General features: G+C 37.5%; 4 protein-coding genes across 6 annotated transcripts; 3 read left to right on the top strand and 1 right to left on the bottom strand.

The window, feature by feature from the left end:
* The first annotated feature begins 4,919 nt into the window (after window positions 1–4,919).
* On the top strand, window positions 4,920–7,623 carry LOC139872446 (thioredoxin-like 2, chloroplastic). 2 transcript variants are annotated; one of them, XM_071860323.1, is made up of 5 exons: window positions 4,922–5,014; window positions 5,123–5,338; window positions 6,084–6,266; window positions 6,592–6,756; window positions 7,298–7,623. In XM_071860323.1, the coding sequence occupies exons 2-5, from the start codon at window positions 5,132–5,134 to the stop codon at window positions 7,427–7,429; spliced, it is 687 nt and encodes a 228-aa protein (XP_071716424.1). In that variant the 5' UTR covers window positions 4,922–5,014; window positions 5,123–5,131; the 3' UTR covers window positions 7,430–7,623. The 2 variants fall into 2 exon arrangements, with proteins under 2 accessions (XP_071716423.1, XP_071716424.1); XM_071860322.1 differs by having other exon boundaries at window positions 4,920–5,338.
* A 441-nt stretch (window positions 7,624–8,064) lies between these two features.
* On the top strand, window positions 8,065–10,138 carry LOC139871499 (uncharacterized). Its single transcript, XM_071859202.1, has 6 exons — window positions 8,065–8,188; window positions 8,543–8,973; window positions 9,092–9,114; window positions 9,198–9,387; window positions 9,626–9,919; window positions 10,025–10,138. Exons 1-6 carry the CDS (start codon window positions 8,065–8,067, stop codon window positions 10,136–10,138), a joined length of 1,176 nt encoding a protein of 391 aa, XP_071715303.1.
* Window positions 10,139–11,285: 1,147 nt separating this feature from the next.
* LOC139873446 (uncharacterized protein At4g29660-like) lies at window positions 11,286–12,713 on the top strand. 2 transcript variants are annotated; one of them, XM_071861371.1, is made up of 3 exons: window positions 11,286–11,402; window positions 11,861–12,071; window positions 12,322–12,712. In XM_071861371.1, the coding sequence occupies exons 2-3, from the start codon at window positions 11,889–11,891 to the stop codon at window positions 12,430–12,432; spliced, it is 294 nt and encodes a 97-aa protein (XP_071717472.1). In that variant the 5' UTR covers window positions 11,286–11,402; window positions 11,861–11,888; the 3' UTR covers window positions 12,433–12,712. The 2 variants fall into 2 exon arrangements, with proteins under 2 accessions (XP_071717472.1, XP_071717473.1); XM_071861372.1 differs by having other exon boundaries at window positions 11,302–11,402; window positions 11,848–12,071; window positions 12,322–12,713.
* A 550-nt stretch (window positions 12,714–13,263) lies between these two features.
* On the bottom strand, window positions 13,264–14,422 carry LOC139873006 (cytidine deaminase 1-like). The gene has a single exon (XM_071860931.1). The coding sequence runs from the start codon at window positions 14,356–14,358 to the stop codon at window positions 13,444–13,446; it is 915 nt and encodes a 304-aa protein (XP_071717032.1). The 5' UTR covers window positions 14,359–14,422; the 3' UTR covers window positions 13,264–13,443.
* Between the last annotated feature and the right edge of the window lie 9,564 nt (window positions 14,423–23,986).

Below are 23,986 nucleotides of genomic sequence, written 5' to 3'. Positions count from 1 at the left end.
TGGGTGACAAAATCATGGTTCGAAAATAACATAAGTAGTGAATGCAAAAATAAAAGTCCATGCTTGAGACATCTCTAACAATGCAGCGGAAGTCTAACACAGCGAGTCTAATACAACGAAAGCAATTTCATCTAAGCACCTGAGAAATAACATGCTTAAAAACGTCAACACGAATGTTGGTGAGCTATAGTTTTATTGTAAACAATAATGTAATGTAGACCACGAGATTTCGTATTCAAAACAGTATGAAAAAGTATATGCTTAACCGTGGGCACTTTCTAACTAACTTAACGTAAAATAATATATCACCCCCTAAAAGTACACTTGGCGAGTGTGTTAAAACAGACGAAGTATTAAACACCTATTAAATGCTAGGCGACTATCCCGAGTGGGGATGTCAAACCCTATGGATCCATATCTAAGATTCGCGTTCACCGGTTCATAAACCAATGACTAAACGTTTCCGAGCTAAGGGGAAAATTTGTGCCGTTATATCACCCACACATATATAAAGTTAAAGTACTCGTGTCTAGTATGTAAAACATAAAAAGCGCATGTATTCTCAGTCCCAAAAATAGTTAAAGTAAAAAGGGAGCTATAACTCACAGTGAATGTGCGGTAAAATCGATACGAAAACGTAAGCAAGTAGTAAGTCGGTCCGAAAGGTCCTCAACCTAAGTCAAAGGTTACTAAGTCAGTAAATCGTCCCAAAAGGTTTAGAAGTACGTAAGTTAAGTCTTAAGTATCATCATTATCATCGTTATCATCATCATACGTAAAAGATAAAGTAAGGTTTTCAACAAGAATAGAGATCGAAACAAAGGGCTGACTTTGGACAGCCGCTACGACCTCTATACAAACTGAAATGACACGCGGCTAGTGGTCAAGGCTCCGTTTGTGAGTCCTCTTACCGCTATCAAATTTTCAGATCCTAACTCGATGTCGTTTGACCGTGGTGACGGTTCAAGCGCGAGTAGGTCAGAAATTTCAGCACGTCGTTACGAAGGCGTAGTGATTTTCGGAAGGCTATAAATCTTAAATCGTATATCGGATTTAGGTGAGTCTTAAACGAAAAGTCATCTACTCAAACCGAACTATCTAGAAATCAACTTTCCAAAAGCCCCAGGAGTCTGATCAGACCCTGAAAAACAGAAACAAGTGCTCCGGTGGGTTTCTTGGTGCTTGATGCTTATCACGGTTCTCATCCTTGATGCGTGTAAGCCTCAAGTGTACAACTCTTTGATGTTTTAGCATCACTTTGACCAAGTTTTAACCGTCAACACACAACTAAAAGTAAAAGCTAACTTTCTATAAGTTTTGAACATCAAAGTTGTCTCTTTATTGTATAAACACAATAAAGCTTCAACCTTTGCCCTTTTGATACAAGTTTATGCATCTTCATTATATGAGATGATGAAGACTTGATTTTTATCACCAATAAAATCGTAGAAAGGTTCTAAGTAAGTGAGATTACAATAATAATTTAGATCTCAAGTGTTAAGAAACCCTAAGCTAGAAAGCTTGGATCTTTACAAGATTAATGAGACCATAAGCTAGAAAGCTAAGATCTTGTAAAAGTAATGAGATCATAAGCTAAAAAGCTTAGATCTAAACAAAATAATGAAACCCTAAGCTAGAAAGCCTGGATCTTTAATGTTCTTGAAGATCCTTAAAGCAAAAAGCTAGATCTACAAGTTACATGAAGATCATAAACACAAGTTTTGATCTTTTAACAAAAATAAAGAGGTCTTATGCTATAAAGCTTAGATCCAACAAAGTAAATGAAGATTCAAAGCTAAAAAGCTTGAATCTTTCATGTTCTTGAAGATTTCAAATCAAAGTTTGAATCTACAAGATGTAACAAGATCAAAAAGCTAAAAAGCTTGATCCTTTGATGATGATGATGATGTCGATTTAAAGAAGAAAAAGAAGAAGAAAGAAAAATTCAAGAACTTACAATTTCTTAAGCTTGTAATGTGAGAAAAACTAGAGAGAAATCTTAGAGAAAAAGCGTGTGTTTTTGAGAATGAAATGAAGTGTGAAATGAAGTTGGAATTTAAAGTGGTGGTGGTGGTGGTTTCCCCTAAAGACGACGGCCAAGGGTGGGGGGAATGGGGGGACCATTTTGCTTTTGCATGGTGGTGGTACAAAGGCGGTGCTTGTATGTTGGGATCCCATGCAACAAAGTGTAGGAATTAGTACAAAAGTATGCTAGTATGTTGGCTTATCTTCATGGGTTTTTGTCTTACATCTTAATGGATCATAAATCCATTAAAGTTGGGCTAACTTAAATGTCCATTAGCTAGAGTAGGGTGGGCTTAAGTCCATTAAGGTAAAAAGTCCATTAAGACTAACTAGTGTGCATTAGTAAAACACTAAGCGTAATTAAGCAATCAATAAGCCAAGTAATTGTCATTAGAAAATAACAATTAGGATTACGTAGTCATAATATTCCAATTATGACAAAAGTTTAACTTGTACTAAGTACGTAGCTCGTTTTAAACAACAAGTGACACTAACGGTCGTAAAAGTATTCGGGGATCAAGTTAAGTGATTAAGCACTTAATAACACGTTGTAAGGTATTAGCGAAAGTAATTAACATGAATGATGATCCTAGAATATAATATAGCTCAGTACGCACAAATACGCAGTTTTGTGAAAGTAATAAGTATAAATATAAGTCGAAAAAGTCGGGTCGTTACAGATTATCACTATGGTATCATAGGAGTAGTGAAAATGAAGTGATTGCAAAGTGTGGACACAGACCACCTAGGGTGAAAAATCTAGCTGAAGGTAATATTTGTTTTAATTTTCAATTACATAATTTCAACTGTCTTATATAATATATGTCTATTAGTGTTAATACTACTCTTTTGATAATTGATAAGCAGGTAAAAAAAAGGAAGTATAAGAGATACCCTAGCATAGGTAAGGGTGAAGAACAAACATGCCTTTAGAGATGTTATGGAAGAAAGATGAAAAATGAGGATTCATTTCAAGTTATTTATTTAGTTGATGAACACACTTGTGTTGGAAACTTTAGGTTTGAAAGTTTGATTAACTATAAGTGAATAGGAAAGTAGTTTGGTGAGAAAATCGGGGCAAATTCAAACATTAGGCTAGTAGATATAGCTGACTTGGTGATGAAAAAATATAAGTGTACAGTCACTCCCAATCAGTGTAGAAAGGCCAAGGATTGAGCATTATCCGAGTATGAGAAATCCATTGTGTAGCATTATGTTCTTTTAAGGTCATATGCTGATGAACTACTTAATATCAACCCAGGTTCAACCGTTAAAATAAGATTAAATAATGGGCCTGATGATAAAGTGTATTTTGATAGATTTTATTTTTGTTTGAATGGACTCAAAGAATGATGGAAGAATGGTTGTAGGAGGATAATGGCTTTAGATGGATGTAATTTGAAGGAACCTAATCAAGGAGAGCTATTAACTGTTATAGGAAGGGATGGGAATAATCACATTTTTGCTATTGCTTGGGCTGTTATTAGTGTAGGGAATAAACAAAATTGGACAAGGTTTTTTTTAAAGCTTATTACAACTGATTTGGAAGTTGAAGGTGGTGTTGGACTCACACTCATGTCTACCAGCATAAGGAGTTTATAGAAGTAGTGAAGGACATAATGCCACATGCTGAACATAGGCAATGTGTTAGGAATATATATGAAAACTTTTGGAAACAATTAAGTGGTGTAGAATTTATAAATATTTTTTGGGCTGCATCTAAGGTTTCATATCCTATTTTATTTGATTCAATTATGGAAAGAATTAGTGCTGGTAACCCAAATGCATTGAAGTAATTGAGTGAAAAAAATCTTAAATCTTGATTAACGGCTTTCCTTGAAAATTGATAGAGGTTGTGAGGCTGTGGAAAATGGGTTCAGTGAGTGTTTTAATGCTGTGATTATATTATGTAGATATAAGCCAATCATAACAATGTTAGAATCTATTAGGGTTATTGTTATGGAGAGAATGAATGTTATAAGAAGGCTTGCTGATGATTGGGTTGGTGATATTGCTCCAAATATAGTGAGAACATTTGAAAGGAATAAAGATCAACACAGGTATGTGTACAGTTTATGTTGTTCAGTTAAATTAAGTTGTATGTTATGTAATTGATTTTGTGGTTGTAGATATTGGCATGCACTTTTTGCCGGTGGATTTGAGTTTGAAGTCACAAAAATGAAGCTTTTAAAGTAGATGAAGAAAGAAGAACTTGCATCTGCAAGATATGGCAGTTAATCAGGTATTCCATGTCCTTAATCATCAATAAACCAAAAAAACTTTATATTTTCTTTGTTTGTCCTGTAAAGGCAACACCAATTTAGGAAAAAGTTGAAAAAAAATTAAAATTAGGGCAAAAAAAATAAAGCAAATTAAACAGTTACAAAATTTGGACAACCAATGAATCTTCATAGATTTTTCTTTGTCCATGCAATTCGCTCATACAATCAATTACCACATTCACAATATTTTCTTCCTGGGTTTGAAGTCGTGGTGATGTTCTTGAAACTAGATGAAAAAGCGGCCATGGTTTTTACTGTGAAGAGATGAAATGAAAATGAAGTGTCAATAATATAGGGTTTAAATAAGATTAATCAATGAAAATCCAACATGATATATTGATCTGATGTGAACGATGACGTAGAAAAGTTTTTCAGGTAATTGGAAACACGTAAGATGGTTACAGGTTACTAACCTTCAAATACATACAATATAATAAATAAAAACGTTAAATTCATACAATATGAGATTTGAATGTTGAATGCGTACAATAAGAATTTGATCAAAGTTTAATGCATTTTGAATTGATTTTTCAAAAAAAAAAGAAAAAAAAGAAAAAAAAGAAATAGTACTCCGATATATGCACAGTTTTGGTATGTTCTGGTTCACACAAATCCCCTCCTCACTTCCTTCATGAAAATACTCTGCACAAACTCTTCATCGAACTTTTGCTAAAACTTCATACTCTTGAACATAAATATCAATCAGAGTTTGATCTTATCTTTCATACCTTTCACAATAAACTCTTTATTGAGTATATAATAGACAAAAATTCCTTCGTATCTTATATTTCTACATCTATAATTTGTGTCTGTAGGTGTATTCAATGGCGGCTGTTGTTCGGTTGTTATCCTTTAATTCATCATCCTTATCAACGTCATTGAGTTCAGTTCATCAACATCAATTACTAACCAAAAGTAATAGCAACAGCAAAAGGGTGTTATCGATTGCTGCAAATCCTTGTTTAGCTTCTGATTTTATCATAAATTCTCGAATTGGAATTAACCCCAGAAAGCAATCGGTCCAATTCAAGGTAAAGTTTATAAAAATTCAGTTTTTTTCTTTGTTGCAGTAAATTAGGGTTTTGGTTTCAGCAAGTTGGGATTTTTATGCAAGGGTTATGTGGAAAAATTAAAAACCCAAAAATGGGGGTTACTTCAGTTAGTTGTAAGTCTTATCTGGAACTTTATAGGGTTTCTTGAATTCATGAAATGAATGAGAAATTATGTTGTATTTGGATTCGATTTGAGTGAAGTTATGTAGTATTATGTGAATTGGGGTTTTAGGTTTGTTGTTATTTGTCAAACTGGGTAGATTGCTTCTCTTTCAAATTATATTATATTTGTGAAATAAGGTTGCTATTAGCTGTTGTTCTGTACTTACCAAATTAGTATTAAGGTTATTATACCCTCATTGAGATTTAGGATTGCTAATTTCGCAGTTGTAGCTTCAACAATGTACTTCATTCGAATACTAGTGATATCAATGTATGGTCTTTAACTGGTGAATAAGCAATATATGGTATTATCTGTCGATAAGTATATTGGAAATTGTTAGTCCCTTTTACATTTGAAGGACTTATTTGAATCATCAATCTGATCTATGTTGTTACAGTAATGGTTTTCGATGAACTTGGTGTTTGAACTTTTAAACTGATATTATGACCTGACAACATTGATAACGATCATTATGACCTGACATGATTGACGACGAGGGTGAATGAGATAGTTAATTATGTTTTCATCTTTAATTATATGCTTGTTTGATAACTTATTCAGATACAAGCAACTATTACCGAAACTGAACAGCCAAAATGGTGGGAGAAAAGTGGAGGTCCAAATATGATCGACATACATTCGACGCAAGAGTTTTTGACAGCCTTGAGTGAGGCTGGAGATAAATTAGTCATTGTTGATTTCTATGGGACATGGTGTGCTTCTTGTCGCGCTTTATACCCAAAGGTAAATACTTAGTATGATTTGAGTTTTAAGATCAGTCTGAGTAACACGTGTCTTCAAATTTGTTTGTGTTTTTGTAAATTAAAAAAATTATGTTTGCTGTTCAAGATAAACTATATAGATGGGGTAAGTTTGCGTTGTTCATCTCGTTGTTTGAGTTTGAGGAGTGTTATGGATATTGAAATTTAAATAATACTACTATGATGCTACTAAAGGTTTTATTGATAATCTCAGATGGAGTAATATGTCGATATCTAACATATGATCATTTAATAATGGTTTATTTAATAGATGATGTAGATTTAATGATTTAATTGATAAATTTCAGCTATGCAAGACGGCACAAGAACACCCCGAAATCTTATTCTTGAAAGTCAACTTTGATGAGAACAAGCCAATGTGCAAGAACTTGAACGTGAAGGTCCTTCCATATTTCCATTTTTATCGTGGATCTGATGGTCAGCTAGAATCTTTTTCTTGTTCACTTGTTAAAGTAAGCAAATATTGCCTTGATAATCTTTTCTGTTATGGAATTAACTCGTTAAGCAGATTAGATATGAAACGAGTAGGGCGTGGTTGTGTATGCAAAATTGAGCAATTTTCATAACATGTCAAAATGAGTTGATTTATGGATTTTGGAAATTTAGAATCTGTTTCATACAAAATGTTGTGTAAAAATATAATAATTTCTAGAGGTGATTCTGTTTTTTAGAATGGTGATCATATTCATAGATACTAATGTAACTCCCATAATACGTACATCGCACACTCATATTCATACACCGTTAGGCTAAATGGCCTTTAGTAATGGTCGATTGACTCGATTTTTATCTATTGACTAGTCAGGACTCAGGTGTAACTTTTAAAGGTCACAAAATGCATTAAACCCTCTAATATATTAAAGCTAAATGATACTCGTGAAGTTGTGCATCACAAGCGCCATATTTTGTTTGTAATTCATTAATGATTATCGGTACTGCATTTGCAGTATTTTGTTTGTAATTCATTAATGATTATCAGTACTGCATTTGCAGTTTCAGAAAATCAAGGATGCAATTCTGAGACATAACACGGATCGTTGCAGCATTGGACCAAACAAAGGTGTTGGAGAATTAAACATTGATACCGTGCCAACTCAGAACAACAAACAAGCCGAATCAACATGAGAATTCTTCAATTCTATATATTTGATATGATTACTATAGCTTTTTCATTTATAGTTATGTAGGTAGTCAATATTTGAAATTCGGTACTTGATATATGTGATTTTCGTATATATCTTTCTGTTTCAATACAATTGAGTGAGGTAAGTTGTTAATAGCAGACAACTTCATTTTTATTAAGGCAATTTCTTTTATCTTTTGTTCAATCTATTCTGAAGCCTTTACTTGGATGAACACTCCCGGAACAAAGATGAATCGAATTGATAGATTTCTGATTTCGATAGAAAGCACTCTGACCATAGTCCTCTCTTGTTCCATTTTGAGAGTTTGGATTACGGGCCTACCCCATTTAAATTATCGAATCATGGTTGCTTAGGGAGGGTGCTAATTCGGTTGTTGCCTCATGTCTTGCAGACTTTCCAGCTGCACCTCTCCACTCCAAACTTAAGTTGTTAAAACTTGATTTTAAATCTTGGAACGGTAAAAATCGAAATCAATATATTGTTCGGTTGGATACACTTGATTCCGAGATTAAAAGTTTGGATATATTGTTGGACAATGGCAGAGCAACCCAACAAGATGTTTCACACCGGGCCAACCTGTTTCTGGAAAGGAAAAACATCGAAGACATTAGAGCCATGGATGTGATTCAAAAATCTAGGGCTCGTTGGGCGCTTGATGGTGACGATAATTCCGGTTACTTTCATGGTCTGTTAAAAATAAAGAGACGATCGCAGCTCGTTCGAGTGGTTCTTGTTGAAGGTACGTGGATTACAGACCCCACTAAAGTCAAAAATGAATTCCTTAGTCTTCAAATCTAAGTTTCAAACACACCACCCTTTTAGATCCTTCGCGCCAATCCAATCTCAGGAGCAAAATCTCTTACTCATGCCGACTCTTTTTTCTTAGAAAGTGAGGTTTCAAGATATGAAATTAAATTAGCTGTTTGGGACTGTGGATCGGATAAAGCTCCAGGGCCAGACGGTTTCCATTTTTTTCGATAAAACATATTGGGACTGCCTAGAGAGGATGTAGAATCTTTTGTTGTTAACTTCATGCAAACCAGCACGTTTCCGAATGGGTCTAACTAGTCCTTCATTTCGTTGGTTCCTAAAGTAAGTAATCCGGTTCATGTTAAAGATTATCATCCTATTTCTCTCATTGGAGCGCCTTATAAAATCGTGGCAAAGATTCTGGCCAACAGGTTCTCTTATGTGATTGATAGAATTATTAGTCCAGAGCAAACGGTTTTTATTTGGGGAAGACAAATCCTTGATGGACCCCTCATGCTTAGTGAGATTATTGATTATTACAAAAAGCGCCACAAAAGCCTTATGATTTTCAAGATAGATTTTGAAAAAGCTTTTGACTCTGTGAATTGGAGGTACCTGGATCATATTATTGATTCACTTGGGTTCGGCAGGAAGTGTAAATCTTGGATCCATGGGTGCCTTTCGTCTGCAAGAACATCGATCCTAGTTAATGGTAGCCCTACATCGAAGTTTGATATTAAGTGTGGATTGAGACAAGGAGAACCTTTATCCCCCGTTCTTATTTTTTATTGTCATGGAAGGATTGCATTTAGCAATTGATAATGCGATTCGCTCTAACATGATTAAAGGGATAAAAATTAATAACTTGGGTTTTTCTCACTTATGTTTGCAGATGATGTGGCGTTTCTATGAATGGTGCCCGCAAGACCTCGAGCGTATGATTCTCATCCTAGATAACTACTTTCGTGACTCTGGTCTTAAGCTAAATGTTAATATAGGGTGGACATCATTGAAGCTCAATTGAGTTCTTTAGCAGCTCGAGTTGGTTGTTTACCAGGTGATCTCCCTTTTACTTTTCTTGGCTTCACCATGGGAGCAAATATGAACCGTGTTGTCAATCGGTGTAATGTTATTGAAAAGTACCGTTTGAGGTTATCTCATGGTCTGCTCATCTTTTATGCATTGGGGGTAGAATGACTTTAATTAAATTGATCCTTGGAAGTATCTATCTGTTTTCCCTATTCCACGCACCCAAAATTGTGCTAAATACTATTGAATCGATTAGATCCAGTTTTTTTTGGGTGGTGATAGTAATACGAAGAAGATGACTTGGGTAAAATGGGATTCTATTCTTACAAATAGAAACAAAGGAAGTTTGGGAATTAATAGTCTCAAGGCATTTAATCACGCTTTGCTGCTAAAATAGATATGGCGAATTCTTCACAATCCCGATTCTTTATGGGCAAAGCTTATTGTTGCTATTTATGGAGTTCGGTTTGGTCTTGGTTGTAACGGATGTAAAACTCATGGAACGTGCCATAGTATTGTATCTCTTTTCAAATCCTTAAAGTTGTCTAGTTGCCTACCGAAAGACACCCTTAACCGTTTTGTTGGTAATGGGCCAGACACAAGTTATTGGCATGATGTGTGGGTTAGTGCTACACCACTTGCTCTTAAATTCAACATATTGTATCACTTAGCTTCCAACAAATATTGCACTGTTAGTGATATGTAGAATGGTCGTTCATGGGATTGGAGTTGGCGTCGGTAGCCACAGATACAGTCACAAGATCAGCTTGATGCTCTCTTGTATTCGCTTTGATAGACTTGTTCGCTGCTTCTTCCGTTACAAAGTCTCGTCTACATTTCACTTTTGGCTCTACTTTCTGGTGGACATGACGTTTCCGAAACGACAACCTTTCTGGCTCCATGTCAATAAAAAGAAGTGACACTTTTGATAGCATTAGAATGTCTTCTTTTACTTGGTTAAAAGCTACAAGTAAGATAACTCCTACTTGGACCGATGACTTTCATACCCTTTGTAATCTTTTTTTCTTTGTTGTTTTATAATTTTGTAGCTCTTTCCTAGTTTTTAATAATATTTGACCAAAAAAAATCTATTTTGAAGCTAAATACACAGAAAGTCATAGAGATGGAAAAAGTCAAAAAGGTATCCTCTCAAATGTAAATTTATTTTTTCTAATCATAGGCCCTAAAGGACTATGCTTAAGAAGTGGTAAATTTTTTTTTAATAAAATAGTTTACCGATTATCTAAAAAAATAATAACAAAATATAATTCTTAAAGCACTTGGTACAAGCTTTTAAAGCACACATTTAGCCCACTTCTTTGGATGTATATGTTAATACTATTTTTAGTGCACTTAGTAAAACTTATTATTGCACTTGGTTCTACCAACATCACCAAACTTTTTATTTTTTATAAATGAACACACTTACTAAAATATAAAGTTTTTACTTTTTCAAATGAGTACAAAACTTTTTTTTAACAACCACACTTCTTAAAACTTTCACAAAACATCTACCTAAACACAAACTATCGATAAGTCACAAACCCTATGCAGTGCGAATGTTTGCCACTAGTTATTAGCAAATTAGTGAGTTGGGTTATTAGCAAGTTAAAACAAACAATGCATACCACCGAACTATTGGTTGAGTAGTAAAAAGCTTCAGTTGATTGTGGGCCGGTATCCTGGAAAAAATAGGTGTTGGTTCAAATCATGGGGGAGTTTTCTCCAAATGTTGTGTCTCTGGTATCCTTCACTCTGTTTGGGGCAAACAGTTAACCTAAAGCATTTCGGGTACGCTTTCCGCGATGGATGTGAGAAGTTTATTCCTAACGGGTGCGTAGGTGACAAATGAGAGGATTTGATGCCGATATTGCCGTTCTAAACAAACAAACAATGCATATCTAATATCAAGAATTCTTTTTCTTTTTGATTTGAAATAAGAAAAGAAAAAAACAAAGTTTATTTAAACAAGAAAATATCGTCTAACGATAGTAAACAGAAAAAAAAAAAAAAAAAAAAATAGTATGATATCTAAGCATAAAGTACAAGCAGTGTCTATGCATAACATTGAAAAATAAGACGAAAAGAAATTGTAAACAAAATTTGCGAAAGTAGCGATCTCCAATCTCGTCTACCGCCGATAGGAATCGCCGGTTTCTTCAGTCTCTCCGGTGGTGTGTCTTCTTTACTCCTGTTATTAATAAAATCGAATGTCTGTTAGGTTCTGAAATATGCCATTTTTTTTTTTTTTTAATTTGCGTTGTTAGTGAAAAATATAGTGCGGTTCAACTGAATTCCCATATGACTAAATCAATTAGTTTGATGAGCTATCAGTTAGCTGATATCATTCATATACAATTCAGTCCGATGCTTATTAAAATATATGCTTCTTTGTATTACTCCGTATTGTATGGATATATGCACACCAACTGTTTGTAGAAATGCTCAAATACATTCCTTTGAGATATGCACCGCAGCTCCATTATATAATAATATTATATTTTCATCTGCAATTGGATTGTGTATATTATTGATGATAATGTTTAAGTTTATATCGCTATCCTGATGATTCCTTCCCTTTCATGGATTTGTAAGATCGTATAACATTTGAACTGTTAGTTGCTTGCTACAGATCAGGTATATATCAAACAAGTTTTGAAATGGCAACCTATTTGTGGAGAAAATATGCTGATTACTTGCACACTAAATGGGAGAAAGAAGTTCTTTGGACCATGGTTGATCCCTACAAGCGCCCAAAATCGTTTACTCCTCTTGTTGCAATCTACGTATGTGCCTTCTATACTGGTGTCATTGGAGCCGCAATCACCGAGCAACTCTACAAGGTAAATCTTTCAGCTAATACACATCCAAACACAGTCTTCTACGTCTTGTACTACAGAATGATTATTTGTGAATGATTTTACGAATCTTGTAACCATTTTAAAAATGCACATCCCAGCACTCCTTTAACTCCAACCCAGCCATAACCATCCTAATGAATCTTTACAGTTGGCAAAACATGTGAAAATGGGCTGATAAAAGTGACGTCATGATGTAAGTTTGTGTTTAATGTCTGTTATCTACAACATACAGGAAAGATATTGGGAGGATCATCCAGGTGAGGCGGTGCCAATTATGAGACCCAAATTCTATGGCGGTCCTTGGAAGATATACAAGGGAACTGTACTTCCACCCAACAAGTGAAAATCACAAAATAATGAAATCTTGTATGAAGCAAGAAAATTTTTATAGAGGCTACAAGTTCCTTACATACACAATGATCTTGGTATGTCTAAGTGTCTATCTAACATATACTGTACAAACAGTTAGTAACTGCGTTGCATTTTCTTTTATTTGTTAAGTACTCTAAGATATGTACTCGCGTCTAAAATGGTTTTTAACAATATATTCATCATGGGATTTGAATCTTTTTTTGTTGTAAAGATTCGTTAGTATGAGCTTGTTTATCCCAACTTTGTGTATGGATCATTTCTTACATGGTCAAGAAAGATGATGATGTAACAATGTTGCTAGATATTTATGTATGTTTAAAAAATCTATTTAGGAGGTGGTTTTTTGGACAGCCTCAAGGGCATCCATGGTGTGACGGTGATCTTTCATACCCAATTGTAGGTTTTCTACATCAAGATCACTGCCAACTATTTCTTTAAGGCAATCGTTGCAAGTGTCTACATCGTCTGCATTAACATCATAATTAGCCTTCATATGGTTTTCGGTTTCAAGGCTATCAAGAGTCTTATTTATATCAGCGATGGCAGCACCAGAGACTTCATACACTAAGAAAGTGCTCGATGTGCCCCTGGTGATGATGACCAAGGGCCATTAAACGGCTTGCATTTGTTTTGCCACCACTTCACACCATCTTTTCGTATTTGTTCTATCAACTCTAACTAAAGCATTCCCACCATCTTATGTTGAAACATATAAACTCACATTCTTTAATAGATAGTTCAAACAAAATTCAATTAGATTACATCTTGAAATAATTTACAAGTAGCTATATTTTTAGTTATTTGTGTCACGAAATCAGAAAAATTCATCAAATCGAAAGGTGAAGTTTATTTATATTCCGACTTTGATATATTATAACTTTAGATCAATAATCCACTGCCTACATACGCAGGCTTTGATGATAATCAATATATGTTGATTAATATTTTTGCATCAAATAATGTTGGGGATCAATCAATCAGATTACACACAATGGATAACTCTCAGCTCACATTTTGGTGAAATGTGCTTCAACATCAACCTAGCGCCATCCTCTTGCCTCACCATCCCTCCTTGTTTCTCCACCAGCACCGCCTCCACAATCCGATCATACTCAACACCTCCGGCTACCATATACGCCACCAATGCTGCCTGTACCGGCATCATACTCGGATTATAAGCCGCAGACTCCAAATAAGATCCCTTGTACACATTCCCATCACAATCCATTAATGCCACCCCAGAAGGACACTCACTGTACGGAGCGTGCGACGCACGTGCCGCCTCCAAAGCTAAACCCGCCAAATTCCCATCGTTCTTTTTCACCGATTCAGGATGCCCATTTGACAAATTCGATAAATCTCCATTCTGGGTGATAAAGTTACAATCTTTATCGAAACACAATTTGTTGTCATGTTTCTCAAGAATTAGTGGCATTTCTTGATCCAGCAGATCAAACGGACCAAATGGGTCCGGTAGAATCGATATAATAGGTCTGTAAACAGGGTTTTCAATGGGCTGATCAGTGATAACAATCTGGGTATTTGAGACTCCCCGGAGTTCTTGGAGAAATTGACGGCAATGGCCGCAAGGGGCGGCGGAAACGGCGATGTGAAGAAGTTTTGGACCGCCACCGTGTGCGGCGAGGTTAGTGATCAGAAACTGTTCAGCGTGGATAGTATAGTTGAGTGGTAAACCGGGGAATTCGATATTGCCACCCATAAAAATTCGGCCATCGGAGGATAAACCGACGACGCCTACGTGGAAGTTGGAGATTGGTGGCCGAGCAAGATCTTGGGCTGATTTCACAAGTGATGGAAGGAGTTGAGGGACAGAGAGACCTTTTGATTTGGCTAATGATTCAGCATCTGAAGCAGAGATTATGTATTTGTTTGACATTTTTGTTTACAATGAAAGAAACAAAAACAAAACCAAAAAATAATGTGTGACCAAAAGAGAGGGATCGAAGAGATGGGAGGGGGGATGAAATAGAAGATGAGAACTCTATTTATAGGGATTCAGAATAATTTGGTATTTTGCTTTGGTTTGGTTTGATCATTAGAAATTAATTACAATATAAATGAGTTACGATATCCTCGATTATTTGATCATCACGTTTTAAAATAGTAAATAATTAAATAATATGTTTGAGAACTTAATTCATAAAAATAAATTAATTGCGAGTTTTGTATTGGAAGGAAATGAAAAGAACTAGGAAAATTAAAAAAAAAATGTTCATGAGTTTTGATTGAAAAGAAAGAAGAAAATCACTAATCATTTTGCCTAATTTTCTTCCCAATCTTTTCTTCCAAATTAGAAGGATCTTACTTCCCTCCCTTCCATTCCTCTTCATTTCATTTATTTTCTTTTATATATAAACTCTGAAATAAAGCCTAAGAATTTTAAAACGTGAAAATGAACAAGCAGCTAACTCCTTTACTGCAGCAAAACGTGATTATCTTACTTATCAAATAATCTGATTTGCCAAACACCAAGAAAATAACTATATGATTATTGCATTTCAAACATTATAATCAATTTTAAACACCATTAATTTGTAACACGTTTATTCAAAACGCATAATTACTTTTCAGAATAACAACCCAAACCCCCTATATCTAATAGACCAATTTTAACGCGTCAACATTGTTTATGATCACTACCATAGTGTCACTATCACGCCAGTAACCCACGTGATCGAAAAGATTTTATGTAGTGATTAACGCATCACATGAAGAAATTTAAGGTAATGAATCAATCGGTCAATAGAAAAGGATGAAACAATTACAATTAAAATAATTTAAAAAAAAGATAAATAACTAAAGAGATGTGGGGCCCACTTCCCAAGGATCCCAACACACTCCATCACCTGTCCCACTATTTATCATTTTCTCAACACATTTATCACATCACTACTATACCCTACAAAAACCTCATCACACTACATCACATCCGGCACCATTAAAAATGATCTTATCAGTTTTATTAATAAGTTGTATAGTAAAATTTGTTGTTTATTTTTTTCGAGAGTCGAGTGAGGAAGCAACTTCTCTTTTACCTAATAGGAGATAAATGATTATCGACATTTCATCTTCTTTGTGCCTCACATTTATGTGATTGAGTAATGTTGTTGTTAATAAAACTTGTTAGTGTATAGTTATTTATGCTTTATCTGTCTTGTCTTGTATTTTTTTTAGAATGTTAGAAATTAATTACCGCTTTTATAAATGGATACAGATAAAGAGTTAAAATCATTTTATACTCTTCTAGTTTACATGTAAGACAATGAATAAGTAACAAGTAAAAAATAAAACTGAAAATAACAAAACGTATAGTGTTAGAATGATATTTCCTAACTCATGGTTTTTTCTTCTAGACTTTATTAAATATGACGATAAAATTATTATTGAAATGTTAAAATACTCTATATGTTACAACTAATACATGTAAATAAATTTACTTTTTGCGATTATTCATTTTAAAATAATGTTATGAATTTTTCTAATGCATGTCAATGCAAGATTGAAGACACGTTAAGGTACATTGAATGTAAATATTAATGTTTAAAGAAATTTCGACTTATTAAATACGGAGTATATCACACAATAACAACACCCCTTATTTTCACACATAATTTGATAAATAAAAATAGATAATTAAGTTAAAGTAAGTAACTAAATATATTTGTATGAATTAAATAGTAATAATATAAAATTTAAGTTATTTGAGCTATTAAGAATGTCTTTGTTAATTTTCCAGTAAAAGAAATGAAAATAAATAAAAAGAAATGAAGAGATTGAGATGAAAGAGTTGAAAGTTGAATCTTTCTAATTTAAAAGAAGTGTAGAAGAGAAAATTAGGGAAACTAATCATTCGATCTCTTTTCCTTTTCTCTTAATAAAAACTCTAGAACACTAAACTTTTATAATTTTTTTCTCGTTCATTTCATTTCTTTCCACATAATAACTCTGGAACATAGTATAATAGAACGACAAATGATTAATTTTAAACTTGAAAGCAATCCTCAAAAGAGAATTCAACATCGTGAACTATATATTTTATGGAAGTTCTCCGTTAAGGTTTGAAATTTGACCAATAATTTAGCATTTGATCAATAAATTAAATTTGTACTCCATACAAGATATAAAAAAGAAAATTTGAAGGAAAAGGTTGAAACCATAATATTCTAATGCTGTCCTATCAAACACTGATCCTCATTCACACTGATAATAACTTCGTCGAACATGTATATGAATTAAGAAAGCTGCGCACTCTCTATTGCTCGCGATCTAAAGAAGATCGAGGACCATAATAATATGTCCCATTGTTTGTGCCACTACCCATTAATACCCATCAAGGCCATTACCAATATATATATATATATAGATATGTACGTGGTTGGTATCAATTCAAATTAAACACCACTTCTTTTACTGGTAGGGCGATCAATTCATCCATCTAATTAATGCCACCTCTCACCTAATAATAAGCATGTTATTTATGTTCAAATATAACAAATTTCATTCAACCACCATTTGATTTAATTGATCAGTGTTGAATTTTAACACGTTTTCTATTATAAAAGTCAGCTACATCAATTTGGAAGGTTAAACACGGCCGATTAAACTTCTGCTAGCTCATAACCCTAATATAAGTGATCATGCATATTTTTACCACAGAGTTAATATGCCTGTTCAATGCGAAAAAGGGGGTTTAAGGATCTTAGAACAAGGCTCTCCGGTCCGGCTACCGTGAATAACCCTGGCCGACATGATGATGTCGGCGGGGTGGCCAAGTGATTAAGTCCACCTTCGATAACGTTTGTTGATCAGAAGGCCCCATATAAAGGTTGTAGATGCTAGTCGACAAAGAACTAACCTGTTAACCTTGAGAGATGATGATGGTTACGTAAGATGTGTAATTGATGATTGTTACGTAACGCAGTTGTGTTTTAGAATGATAATTAGGGTTTGTATATATAGGCAAACCCTAATTCTAGAACCATCCGATATAATGGTAATCTTTTCCATAACCAACTCCCCCGAATCACGGATATAATTATGGAAAAGATACTTACTTGAGGACCAAGTAACCGCCGTACCAGAAACATAGGCATTCGATACGAATACGCATGCCGCATACCGCATACAAAGTACACGCATACGTATGCCAGCGAGTGCCCGCATACGTATGCATTGCGCATGCGGGTTGCGGTATCATTATGTCCCCCCAGTTTGATGTTATATGACGCAAGACATATGATATCAAACTATTAAGCGAAAAAGAAAAAACAAGAAAATGGCTAGCATTTAATTTTCCGCGTGCGTTTCGATGTCATTAAATGCCTGTCACTGTCGCAGAAACCCATTCGGCTGACAAGACGTAAAGTGGCAGTTTGGCAGGCGCGTGTGAGCCACGTGCTCAACACAGGACACATCGAACTGACGCCCACACGCGTGCAAAAAATATCAATCGTTGATTGCGTTACACGTGTACAGCCACGATGAAACTCGTTTCACCCCATGACCCCCAAGTTGCACTATAAATAGACCTGTTTCTCCCACATTTCCATTTTTCTGCATCAAACTTCCTCAATACGCTGCCAATTTCAATTCCGATCAAAACTTGAATATTCCGGCCAACTTCTAAAGGTTAGTTATTCTCCGATCACTTTATAGAAAATGACTAAGGCTAACGAGACATATGTGGATAGTGTAGTGTCTATTATAGAGAAGAAGCATATTGATTCTTTAGTTAAACAATACCCACCGCTAGCACAGTACAATCCGGTGCTTCCCCAATCTAATCAACGTGCCCACAAACCGCCGGAGAACAAAGTAGCCATATATGAGCATGCGCTTAAGCATGGCAATTTTAGGGTGCCCCCTTCCGACTTCTTTTTGGGCGTTTTAGATCATTTTGGCGTAGGGTTAGGGCAATTACACCCTTACGCAATAGGGAAGATTGTACTGTTTGAGATGTGGTGCGTTGCACTCAACAAGGTGCCCTTAGTGAAGGTGTTCTGCCACCTATACCGCTTAGCGAATCATCACAAATCGTGGTTCACTTTCTTCGCTCCTCAGAAATTCACCAAAACCCCCAAATCGAACGCGGGCCACTGGAAAGAAACCTTCTTTTTTAGTGACCAATCTGTTGTGGGAGCCAACTTCCTGCAAACGCTTATCTGGTGCGAAAGCATGGCTAAGGACGTGAACAAAACCCCGGTCCTCGATGATGAGGAAACAAAGCTTTTAGCGGAGTGCGCTAACGCACAGCTGGTGCACCGATTATATGGGAACGTGATGATGTGGTTAGGAAAGATATCTGCACACTGGTCATGGGAGGATGTGCGTCCAGCCATAGTCGGACCGAATGGAAAGGGTAGGAATAGTATAAATGCATATGAATATTTAACCACTAGCGTATACATACATGTTTTAATATTGCGCATATGTTTGCAGAGATGAAGATGAGGAAAGTGCTTACCGCAAAGGAGATTGCGGCCATCTCCTTCCGCAAGCAGAATGTTAATGAGCCTCTTGAGCAGGAGAAGACTGGCGAGAACGAGGTGCAAGCACCTATCACCTCGGGCAACAAGCGCAAGGCTGCCGAAGCCACCCAAACCAAGCAGAAGAAGAAGAAGCTAACTCCTAAACAAAAGGAGGACATGCGGAATGACAATTTTGTCCCCGTTGATCCAGCGTCCGCAGATCTTCCTCCTCCTATCACCGGTAAGCATCTCTTTTCTTTCGTAAACACCGTACGATTAACTTCATGTGCTAACAAGTTACTGATTTGCAGAGCATATTGAGGAGACGCGGCAGACGCCGCCACAGGCGAATCCGGAACTGGAGGCTACCGCCACGTCCAGGGATAGGGCAATACACCTTGATTCTGATTCTACTCCAGTCCCACCGCCCGGTAGCTTCCGATTGGCAAACCTGGCGCAGCTCACCCAGTCCTCCGCCGAAAACGCCGCAGAGCAGTCTGCGTTTCTGCAACAAATCTTTCCGGCTGAGTTCCGCAATCAGCTAGCCGCATTGCCCTTTCACCAAGTGCTCAATGCCTTCGTCCAGAACGGCCTTATGTTCTTTGGTATGGTTGCGGATCAGGCCCGCCGCTACACTAATTTGTATCAAGTGGCCGTGCGGAAAGAAACAGAGTTGGGACTACTGCAAGCGGGCGTTGACCAAGTCAAAAAAGACAGGGATGCCGCGGAAGAAGCGCGCAGGGCAGTGGAGTTGACTGCGGCAGAAACAAAAACCGCCCTAATCGAGGAAAGGAAGAAAAACCGCGAGTTGGTTGGTGCGGTTGACCAGGCTAAGGGGGAGACTGAGCGCTTGCGGATTGAACTGGAAAGGGTGCGCAGGGAGATGGACGATGCGGTGACTGGCCGCGAGCTAGCGGAGGCAGACTTGTCAAAGCTTCGCACCTCCCTTCCCGTCATCGCGCAGAAGGTAATGGACTAGGGGCCCGTCACCGAAAAGTTCAACGCCTACGTCGATGCGGTGAAAGAGCATGAAAATAACAAGGTCATGCTTGAGTTGATCAAAGGCTGCGACCTCACGCTACCGTACCCTGAAGTTGTGCGAAAACATTTGAAAAAGGGTACAGCTGAGGCGCTCCTAGAAGCGGAGCAGGCCATCCAGTCCATCCCGATCCCCCTAATAGACGCATTCGCTGCGGATCCCAACATGCCAATTGATTGGGTCCTCAAGGAGGATTTTTAGGTGTCGCTTATAACCGTTTGCACCGTAAGTCCTATTGTAAATACAATTTTTGGGCCCTAAGTCCCGTGTTGGGCAGGCACTTGAAACAATGATTCTGTAATAACCTTAGTTGTAATATATGTTATTATGTTGTGCATGCGTTATGTATTAATTGTTTATATATCGTGAATCAAAACAAAAGGTTAACCGCATGCCTATGCGCATAGTTAACCAAAACTCATGCGCATACGCAGGTACTGCGTAAAATAAACCAATATTTTAGCAATTTTACCTTTAACAATTTAGACTCAAAAGCTACTGCGTTATTGCTTTGTCATGTGCTAGAGGTGCACTTTAGCTGTATAGTAAGCAACGCAACTAAAAAAAACCCAATGCTTTTATACTTAAGAGTTCCTCAAGCAAACCAATGCGAGAGTAAATACGCACAAGCGAAACAATGCTTGTATTTTTAAGTCGACTTGGCAGCCATCTAGTCTGCGTGGCGCTTGGCTAGGGGAAAACCAATTCCCTTCGCCTGCCGTTGATGTCTAGCCTTGTAACCAAACAGGCTTCTGCCGCACGGGGGATAGAGGACACCCCTTAAGTAGGCAGGAACCGCATACAAAAAAGAAAACAATAAACAACAAAAGTATGCGCGAGTAAATATTTAATTGGCATTAATCAAGATTACAACCGCGACACATCCAAACGGACGGAAAATGCATAGAAAAAATAATGTGCTAAAATAAATAGGAGTGATCTGGTCCATCCAGCTACATATAACATTTTTTCAATAATGTCGCGTGCCAAGTGCGTTTCACAGGTTTTTCATCTAATGTCTCGAGATGGTATGCCCCGGTGTTGCTTGCTTTTGCTACCCTGTATGGACCTTCCCAACGGGGCCCCAATTTCCCAGTATCCTCCGCATGACTTGCGTCGTTCTGACGCCAAACTAAATCCCCGCACTTATAAGAGCACGAACGCACACGCTGATTGTAGTACTTTGCGATTTTCTGCTTATTATTGGCTTCGTTTATCGCTGCAGAGAGTCTGCGTTCTTCCAGCAAGTTAATATTTTCCCGCAAAGCTTCTGAGTTATTTTGCTCGTCAAAATTCTGTATGCGGAACGTTGGTACCCCAATTTCTGCGGGCACAACAACTTCTGACCCGTAGACCAAACTGAACGGAGTCTCACTAGTGCTTGCTTTTGGTGTTGTTCTATGCGCCCATAAAACCTTTGACAATTCGTCCACCCAACCAACTCTACCATGGCCCAATCTAGCTTTGATTCCAGCCACTATGTCCCAATTGGTGACTTCACACTGGCCATTCGCCTGTGGGTGCACGACGGATGTAAAAGTTTGCTTAATATTAAGCTCCGCGCACCAACTACGAAAAGGATCCCTCGCAAACTGCGTACCGTTATCACTAACGATTTCATTTGGTATGCCGAATCGACAGACAATGTCTTCCCATACAAAATTTCGCACCCTTTTTCCTGAAATTGTTGCCAGCGTTCTTGCTTCAACCCACTTCGTGAAATAGTCGATTGCAATAATTAAGAATTTGATATTTCCTCAGCCTTTTGGAAATGGTCCGACTATGTCAATTGCCCATTTGCAGAATGGCCATGGTGAGGAGACTGGTATCATTGGATGCGCAGGTTCCCTGCTGATAGGTGCATGTATTTGGCAAGATTCGCATTGCTTAACTATTCGCGCGGTATCTGCATACATAGTGGGCCAATAATAACCTAGCCGCATAATTTTTGACACAATAGACTTGTGCCCCGAATGAAGAGCGCATGCACCTTCATGCACCTCGCATATAACCTCCTCTGCCTCTTTCTGACCAATACACCTTAGGTGCGGCCCTATATAATTTTTTCGATATAGGACGTCACCCTCAAGGGCGTACAGCGGTGCCTTAGTGCGGACTTTCTTTGCATCAATGGAATCCGCAGGTGAGGTGCCAATCCGCAGGAAAGCAATAATCGGTGTCATCCATGTTGAGCTTGATTCCTCAACAGGTGCCACTAACGGAATCATAACAATGGATTTCGTACGCAGTTCTTCTATAAGAACTTTTTTCCCCAGATGATCAAAGGCCAAAGTAGCCAATTTGCTAAGCGCGTCCGCCTTCTTATTTTGCCCCCGCATGACGTGGGAGATTTGAAAAGCCTCAAACTGGTCAGCGAGGCTATGAACAAGCGATAAATACTGCTGCATGGCTATGTCATGCGCTTCGAAATCTCCACTGACTTGACTGCATACCAGCTTTGAATCCACATAAGCGTGCAGAATTTTAACATTTAATTTATGCGCAATCCGCATACCTGCTAACAAAGCCTCGTATTCTGCTTCGTTGTTCGTAACAGCAAAATTAAACCGCAGCGCATATGTATGCTCTTCGCCATCTGGGCCAGTTAAAATTACTCTTGCACCCGCGCCAGCTGCGCTGCAGGCACCATCGGTGTATAATTCCCATGTTGACAGAGATGGCACAGGCGTATCCTGATGCTCTGCCGATGCCTCAACATCCGCAGGTAACTCTGCTAGGTAATCTGCAAGTATTTGACCCTTAACCGCGCTTCGCGAAGAAAAATTTATTTCATGTTCTCCTAACTCAACTGCCCATTTAGCCATTCGGCCAGAAATCTCAGGCTTGTATAACACCTGAAAGAAAAATGATTGCGTTAGTCAATGCGGTAGCCCCGGACATTGCCGTAAATTAGGCATTTACCAACATGCTTGATCTGTTGATCAGTTAGAACCACAATTGGATGTGCTTGAAAGTATCAGCGCAAACGCCGCGCCGTATGGACTAGCGCATATACTAGCTTTTCTATTGGTGAATAGTTTACTTCGCTTGATGTTAGCGTCTTGCTTACGAAGTAGACCGGCATTTGCGTCTGAGAAAACCTCAGCGTTAAATTTTTGCGAAATAAACAATGTAAATAAAAGTAGATTACCTTTCCGTGATCTGCGATAAGAACTGAGCTGATAGCCTCTTTCGATGCCGCAAGGTACAGCGTAAGCGTTTCTCCTGATACTGGCGCGGTGAGTGTTGGTAATTCAGCGAGCACCTTCTTCATCTCCTGAAAGGCTGATTCTGCTTCTTGAGTCCATACGAAGTCTTTTTTCTTTAAACAATTCTTCTAAGTATTGAAGAATGGCAATTGTCGCTCTGCGGCCTTCGACAAAAGCCGCGTGATCGCTGCAAGCTTCCCGGTTAGACTCTGCACGTCTTTCTTTGTCCTCGGAGATGGAAAACTATCAATGGCTTCAATCTTTTTGGGATTTGCCTTGATTCCCCGCGCTGTCACCACATGACCTAGAAACTTGCCTTCCTCTTCCCCAAAACTACATTTGAGCGGGTTAAGCTTCATGTTGATCCTGCGTAGAGACGCAAACATTTCTAGGATGTCTGCGAGCATTTCTTCTTCGGTGTTACTTTTAATCACCAAGTCATCGACATATGCTTCAAGATTTCTGCCAATTTGGTGCTTGAAGGCTGCGTCGATTACGCGCTGATAGGTTGCGCCTACGTTTTTTAATCGGAAGGGCATCTTCGTATAACAATAGATACCCTGCGGCGTATGAAAAGCAGTTTTGTCTTCATCTTCCGCAGCCATTAAGATTTAGTGATTACCCTTGTATGCATCTAGAAAACACTTGTACCGAATACCTGATAATGACTCCACTTTCCAGTCTATCTCCGGGAGTGGGTAGTTGTCCTTAGGACATGCTTTATTAATATCTTTAAAATCAACGCACATCCGCCAATTACCGTCAGCCTTTTTGACTAACATAGGATTA

This window comes from Rutidosis leptorrhynchoides, chromosome 10 (assembly GCF_046630445.1).
Source record: "Rutidosis leptorrhynchoides isolate AG116_Rl617_1_P2 chromosome 10, CSIRO_AGI_Rlap_v1, whole genome shotgun sequence".
NCBI classification, from domain to species: Eukaryota; Viridiplantae; Streptophyta; class Magnoliopsida; order Asterales; family Asteraceae; genus Rutidosis; species Rutidosis leptorrhynchoides.
The sequence above is the reverse complement of the archived record's forward strand: the minus strand, read 5'-3'. Positions and strand labels throughout refer to the sequence as shown.